General features: G+C 42.8%; 1 protein-coding gene across 2 annotated transcripts in view; it reads left to right on the plus strand.

Moving 5' to 3' along the window:
• Positions 1 to 4,359, plus strand: part of TRAK1 (trafficking kinesin protein 1) — a 54,013-nt gene extending 49,654 nt beyond the window's left edge. For both annotated transcript variants that reach the window (XM_032180946.1, XM_032180948.1), the window contains exon 15: positions 3,283 to 4,359. In XM_032180946.1, the coding sequence (XP_032036837.1) occupies positions 3,283 to 4,081 (799 nt within the window). In that variant the 3' untranslated portion in view covers positions 4,082 to 4,359. The remainder of the gene's footprint in view (positions 1 to 3,282) is intronic.
• Positions 4,360 to 7,723: the final 3,364 nt, after the last annotated feature.

The raw sequence follows: 7,723 nt of genomic DNA on the forward strand, positions 1-7,723 counted from the left end.
TTCAGGAGGAAAAAGACCAAAACAAACAACATGATGTTTTCGGCAGGCATGTTTAAGGAGCAACTCCTTACCAACTATAAACGATTCTTCACAGGTCATGTGAGAAGGACGAGGAAACTGCATTATGTCACGTTTTGCTGAGAGGAGATGTAGGGCAGACACTATGACCCAGCGTGGCAGGGGGTGAGCAATGCTGCCAGCAGCTCTCTGTTGGCAGGGCCATGTGGAAGGAATGCTAGTGTGTGTGGCACCAGCTAACCCAAAGAGTTTAGATACTTGCCTACCTGGTTGCGTTTGAACCTAGCCTCTAACCCAGGTTGTGCTCTAACCTGACTAAATTTCATCTAGCCCAAGGAGGTGCTCATTTTTTTGTTTCTTTTCCCAGTCTAACTCTGGAACTGCCACTGGGCTGGGTTGCTGAGGCCAGTTTGGGTCTGTTTCTGTGGCTGTGTCTGGGCTGCTCTGCAGTGTTGCTCAGTTTGAAGAGAGATATATTTCCTGTTTAAAGCAATACCCAAATGATCAACCAAGCAAAAAAGTAACACCTACATAATAACCAGTTTTTTGTAGGACTTATTTTTTAATTGCACTATAACACATACCAGTGCTTACAAATTAGTAAAAAAAAAAAAAAAAAAAAAAAAAAAAAAAAAGCTGCTCTAACTTTCTGCAACTGAAATCTGGGGCTCCACTTAAGTGCTGTAGTGCTCATGACTTGGACACCTTAAAGCCCGATAATTAACACTCGTGACTGAGTTTCCAAAATGTACTTCATCCTACCCTGTAGAAAGTCTGTTCACAGAGTAAATTCTCTTCCTCTTTCTTTTCCCTCCCTAATGTTTTTCAAAAGTTCTTCTGTACTTCTGTGTCTAGTCAGTATGGGAGATGCATCACAGTGGCTGTCACTGCTGCAGCGCCACCACCATAAACTGCAATCGCAGCTCTGAAGATGCAGTATTGATCGATTCTTAAGAGAAAAGCTGAGAACTAATGCTTCCTTTCTGCTCAGACTGTGTGTGTGTGCTGCTGCAGTGGGCATGTGTGGTGGTTTTAGTTCTGCTCTGCGTTCTTTCCTGCCACTGACTCCATCGAGGCAAAATGAAGGGACCACAGAAGACTTTACCTTAGCACATCCGCTGGCTGCACTGACGGCCACAACCCACATGGTGGTGCAAGACGACAAATTTTGAGGCAGTTTCGTAAGGCTGCTCTTGAAATTGCGCCATTCTAAATATTAGTTCTCTCAAAAGTGTGTCAGTGCAGTTTGCAGATAGGAATATATGGGATTCATCTTGCTGAATCTTATCTGCAGGGTCAAAATTCTTTGGCAGTTTTACTGTTTTCAATAGGAGTTGTTACAGTTCCAAATAATGGTAGAGGTCATTTAGTTAGATCCCATTTACCCATGGAGGGAAGACTTAGCTTGAAACTTGGTAATGCCAGGCCAATATTGGCTCATTAAAGATGTCAAAGTTCTGCTGTTTTTTCAGAGACCACTGGACTACAGTTTGTAGTATTACATTGACTCATGTTAGCCGATTGCTGTATACCATTACATGAAGTTCTAAGCTCAGAAAAAACAAGCTCAGAACAAAGCCACCCAGGATGTTCAGTTTCAGTCACGGCAGTGTTGACTTAGGTGAAATGGAGCTGTAACTTCATAGGGAAATCCCACTCTTTGCCTCGTTCCCCACCTCCTACCTACTTAGTTTTACCCTCTCTTGCATTGGCTTTGGTGCTTGTATGACTCTTTGCTGGGTGTCTTCTACTTCCAAACCTGGCAAGACAAAGGGGAAGGTTTCTATCTTTGAGCAGTGGTGAGCTCTCAGGTCAGTAAATTTTGGTTAGCATCGTGTTGCAGTGGACAAGACCCCTCAACTGCCACTAGAAGAATGAATCCATGCCTAGTAGGTGGAATTCTCTTTTTTATGTATGTATATCTGGCAAAAAATGCAGCATCTCAGCATAGTCAGAAGTAGTCAGAAAGCTGCTTTTTTTTTTTTTTTTAAAAAAAAGCTGCATGTAACCTAACCCTTGGGATTCTCCCAAATAGACATGAACCTGGAATGTTACGGGTGTCCTCCATGCCTTGTTTCAGCAATTACTGAGTACACCATGACTTATTCAATGAATGGTGTACCTTGGTCTGACACAAATTTTAAGTAGGGATTATACATAGGTAAATGTGCTGTGGCTGACCAGATTTGTAACTAATAGTTGTTTGGTTTTTTTAAGGATTGAGTCTGTGTTCATTCAGTATGATCTACCAAAATGGGTGCTATTTGATATGCCTCAAAACCTAATAGCCAACAGTAGTGTGCTTAAGAAAAAATGCAGTAATATATCAATAAGCATAAGTTTATAATGCCTGCCACTTGTGCAGGTCATTGCCAATGTAACATTTTCTTGCCCACTGCCGCAAACATAAATTATTTTGAAAAGAAAGAACTAGATTTGGGAGGAAAGTTAGCCATGTTTCAAACTGTAGGAATTAATGCTGTACTGAACTAACAGTAGAATGGCTCTTTGTCAGGTATAGTTTGCTACCGAGTGATCAGCTACTTTGGTCAATTGACAACCAAGAGCTTTTACTGCTCCTTTTTCTCATTTCTTTTGATGACTGTTCACCACCACTGTCCACCACCATTAGAAGTCAGATCCCACATCTCCTCCCCCTTAAATGTGAACAAATTCAACATAAGAAAGGTTGGACCTTACAGGAGTGCATGTTGGTGACAATACTAAATTCCAGCAGCTTTGCTACAAATGCTTCTGTAGCAAGTATGTTCCCCTCCTCCCTTGCCATTGGCTCCACTATGACCCAGCAGTACTAGAATAACTAGCAGTTCTGCGTGCTCAGAAGCAACACTAAAAACCAAATCTGTCTTGCTTATACCGTCGGTCGAGTTCCCCTCTTTCCTTGTCTCATGGAAGCAACTGGGAATTGTGACTTCCAGTTGATCAGGAGGGGAGAACTGAAGGTGCTGATCACAAACCTGTCAATATAAATAGTTCATCAGAAGAAATGAGGGGGTGGGTTGTTGGGGAATGCATTAATCCCATGAAACTGTCTGCTGAGGTATCCAAAGTGGAGAGATGCATTTTGTAAAAGATATTTTTTCAGTACTTGTCACGTTTGTTAAGACCTGGGAAATTGCAGCTTCCCATGCACTCTCTACATGGGTAAAAGTCCCTAATCGGGGTTAAAAATCTGGCTTGCAATAAGTTTGAATTTATTGTGTGTAAGTGCAAAGAATAATTTGACTGCTTCTTTGCTTTCAGCCTTAACGCAGCACCTACTCCAGCTTGTGGCAGCATTAGCAACTTGAAAGGCACCCCGGTGGCTACTCCCTGTACTCCTCGGCGTCTGAGTTTGGCCGAATCCTTCACTAACCTCCGGGAATCCACGACGACAATGAGCACGTCTCTGGGGCTGGTGTGGCTGCTGAAGGAAAGGGGCATCTCGGCAGCAGTGTACAATCCACAGAGCTGGGACAGAGCCAGCAGAGGCACTCTCCTGAACACATACTCACCTAAAATGGCGATCATTCCTTCCACTCCACCAAACTCACCTATGCAGACACCTTCTTCTTCTCCTCCATCCTTTGAGTTCAAGTGTACCAGCCCACCTTACGACAACTTCCTGGCTTCGAAGCCTGCCAGTTCGATCCTGAAGGAGGTGAGGAATAAAAAGAATATCAGGAACAGTGAGAGTCAGACTGATGTGTCTGTTTCCAACCTTAATCTCGTGGACAAAGTCAAGAGGTTTGGTATTGCCAAAGTTGTGAGTTCAGGGCAGGCTCCAGCTCCTCCTTTAACTGATGACCAGGGACCTCTTCTCTGTGGGGCACAAGGACCGGTGAGGGGCCTTGTTCCTGGAGGCCTGGCGCCAGACAGTCTCCCACTGGGCTGCCCTGCTGTGACCAGTGCCATCGGGGGCATCCAGCTAAACACTGGCATCCGAAGGAACCGGAGCTTCCCCACCATGGTGGGTTCCAGCATGCAGATGAAAGGCCCAGCAACGCTCACTTCGGGGATCCTCATGGGAACCAAGCTCCCGAAGCAAACTAGCTTACGATGAAGGACTTTATTTTTACAGCTAGTCTTTTTAAATGAAAATACTCAGATTCTTTCTCCAATCCTCTTTTCCTCTCCCCACCACCCCTTCATTGCCTCTTGAGTTTGACAAATCAACTTTGTGCCTAATGGGAGAAATGTGTAAACTTTGTAAAAAATGTGTAAATATGTACCAGATCTATTGTAACTAATTGGATTCTTTTACTGTTTGACTGAGTGCGCAAGGCTCTACATTATGATTGCTGTATTAGGGTTAACTTGCTAACCTTTTGAAGAGTTTTTTTTGTTTTCTTTTTTTTTTTTTTTTTTTTAATATGCACTGAAATAAATCAAAAGAACATAAACAACAAGAAATAGCTTGACTAGGAAAAACGTGAATTCTGTAGCTAGCCTAACTTGAGTTGAAGGTGCATGGGAAGCTATTGAATATGTTATGTGAGACATCACTTGAAGCATGGGAGTATTTGTGCTTCATTAAATGCTGAAAGAAGCACTCAGTTTAACACTTGATAGTTTTATTTTTGCTTTTGTAGATGAGTAGAGCTGAATTATTGGAGTGCCTGGCTATTATGCCTGAATGGATGAAACTTTATTTCTGTTCTGTATTCTCCTCCTCCCTGATACGACAAACTTGAACTAATACTGTGTTGAGGTCAGCAGGCCTACTGGGTACCTGGAATATTGACATATTTCTACCACTGCTGTTTCATTTTGGCATGCTTATGTTCTGTGTGACTTCTTTTTATTATTTTTGTTTTGTTTTGTTTTTCAATGCTGCACTGGATTGTGGAAGGGAAAATGCTTTACTATGTGTTGCTGCCACTGAAACATCCTTTGTCAGTGTGCCCAAAGAACAATTTTCACAACTCATGAGGTAAACATTGGTGCTGACTTCCTAGAAGCCAGAGTTGCGGAACAGATTTGACAGATAAGAATGTTATAAAAGAACATGTAGCAAAATCAGTGTTAGGAAAAGGCGCGTCCTTGAAACCTCAGCAGAGAACCACAAAAATTTAGTAATGGAATGGTACAAGCTGGAAAAAGCAACTTGCAATCAACATGTTATTGTTCAGCTTTCATGCATGTAGAGGACCATGGTGTTGTAGACAGGGTGAGAATATTCCTTGCCTATTTTCTGTTTTTTTTTTGAAGAAATCTTTTTTGTTCAAAGTTTGACCTTTGCAGAGGTAAAAGTATGTAAAACACTTTATTCTGTGGTGGTATAAATTGAAAAAGCCACCTCCCAATGCCAAACCTATAATACCCCACTTCTTTAGAAAAGAAACAAGATGTCACACACCATTGAGTTGTGGCCAGGTGATCCTTATTGCTCTTGTGATTTTCTTACCTGTTTCTCCCAAATTTCTGCTGGGTGCTTGTAGAGAGAATTGAAATCTCCTGGAACTGGAATGGTCTGGAGGGAGCTTGTTCCTAGAGCTGAGCTGAGCCCTAAATTGTTTCTGAAGCAGGGAGGGAGAGGAGGAAATGGGGCAGGGTGGGAGTGTCAACATATGCTTTCTTTTCCTTCCAGTTCTTGTGACATCTAAATCAAGCTCCCTGTTTGTCATTACCATAATCACACTACAAGTAATTGCCATGAATTGCCATTTGTACCAGACTGTTACTAAATCATTAGCACTGATAATTTCTTGTATAAATGAAACTGTCTTTTAGTCTTTGTGACAAGAGATAGGTGTTTTCTTTTTTTTTTTTTTGCCTTTTTTCTTTTTTTTTGAATGAAGTAGTTATCGCGGTAGTGCTATGGACACTAAGGATATTTTTTGAGAAAGAAAAAAACACATCGGTCAGTTACTGCATGTGTTTGAAGACTTATATTTATTCTATGAACTTAAAATGTTTTAGTAAAATGTCATCAGCTCTCTTTGCCGTTGTGTGTGTGCACTTATTGCAAGTAATTTAAGTACCTTTTAATTTGAATGTATTCTAAAACAGTAGATAGAATAACAGTTAATTCAGAAAAATCATGGACTTAATGGACCATTTTATATACCCAGAGGAAGAAAGCAATACCATATGAGAATTTAAAGTGTAGAAGCTAATCTTGCAATTGGAAAGCATTATTTAGCCTTTCAATAAGCAGTAAGATCTGTCCACCCACCAGAGAAAGCAATTGTAACACATCAGAAAGATGAAATTTAAATTTTCTTCACTAATATCAATAAAATAACAGAAAAGTTGCATTGTTGTGTATTATTTAGCATTTTTTCCAGATCTTTTAAGGTGATAAATCTTCCTCCTTGATCTCTTGCTTTCATCTCTTAGTCAAAGCAAATGAAGAGGCTATCACGGTGTTTGCTCTTTAAAATTCTTAGTTATAGAAGTGGATGAAAAGTTCTGAGACTTAAAAATTGCCAGAAATGGTTGGTCACTCTTACTCAGATCAGGTCAAAACAAAACAAACAAACAAACAATGAAGTTAACACCATTTTCTTCTAATTGAATTCCTAGAAAGAACAATTGGATGTTACGTGGTTTGTGTATTTTGATAGATTGGGCAGAGGGGTGTGAATTCTGCTTAATATGCTGCAAAAAGAGTCGTGGTGAATGGAGCCAAGTCCAGTTGGAGGCCAGTCACTAGTGGCGTCCCCCAGGGCTCGGTGCTGGGGCCGGTCCTCTTTAATATCTTCATCGATGATCTGGACGAGGGCATTGAGTGCACCCTCAGTAAGTTTGCAGATAACACCAAGCTATGCGCATGTGTCGATCTGCTTGAGGGTCGGAAAGCTCTGCAGGAGGATCTGGATAGGCTGCACCGATGGGCTGAGGTCAACTGCATGAAGTTCAACAAGGCCAAGTGCCGGGTCCTGCACCTGGGGCGCAATAACCCCAAGCAGAGCTACAGGCTGGGAGAGGAATGGTTGGAGAGCTGCCAGGCAGAGAAGGACCTGGGAGTGATGGTGGATAGTCGGCTGAATATGAGCCAGCAGTGTGCTCAGGTGGCCAAGAAGGCCAACGGCATCCTGGCTTGTATCAGGAACAGTGTGACCAGCAGGGCTAGGGAGGTGATCGTCCCCCTGTACTCAGCTCTGGTGAGGCTGCACCTCGAGTACTGTGTTCAGTTTTGGGCCCCTCGCTACAAGAAGGACATCGAGGTGCTTGAGCAGGTGCAGAGAAGGGCGACAAAGCTGGTGAGGGGCCTGGAGAACAAGTCCTACGAGGAGCGGCTGAGGGAGCTGGGCTTGTTCAGCCTGGAGAAGAGGAGGCTCAGGGGCGACCTTATCGCTCTCTATAGGTACCTCAAGGGAGGCTGTAGTGAGGTGGGGGTTGGTCTGTTCTCCCACGTGCCTGGTGACAGGACGAGGGGGAATGGGCTTAAGTTGAGCCAGGGGAGTTTTAGGTTAGATGTTAGGAAGAACTTCTTCACTGAAAGGGTTGTGAGGCATTGGAACAGGCTGCCCAGGGAAGTGGTGGAGTCACCATCCCTGGAAGTCTTCAAAAGACGTTTAGATGTAGAGCTTAGGGATATGGTTTAGTGGGGACTGCTAGTGTTAGGTCAGAGGTTGGACTTGATGATCTTGAGGTCTCTTCCAACCTAGAAATTCTGTGATTCTGTGATTCTGTGAAAACTAGTGACAAAATATGCAAGTATGAGTAAGAAGGAAACATCCCAAGGCCTGCTGTTAGC

The sequence above is a fragment of the Aythya fuligula genome, chromosome 2, assembly GCF_009819795.1.
Source record: "Aythya fuligula isolate bAytFul2 chromosome 2, bAytFul2.pri, whole genome shotgun sequence".
Lineage (NCBI taxonomy): Eukaryota > Metazoa > Chordata > Aves > Anseriformes > Anatidae > Aythya > Aythya fuligula.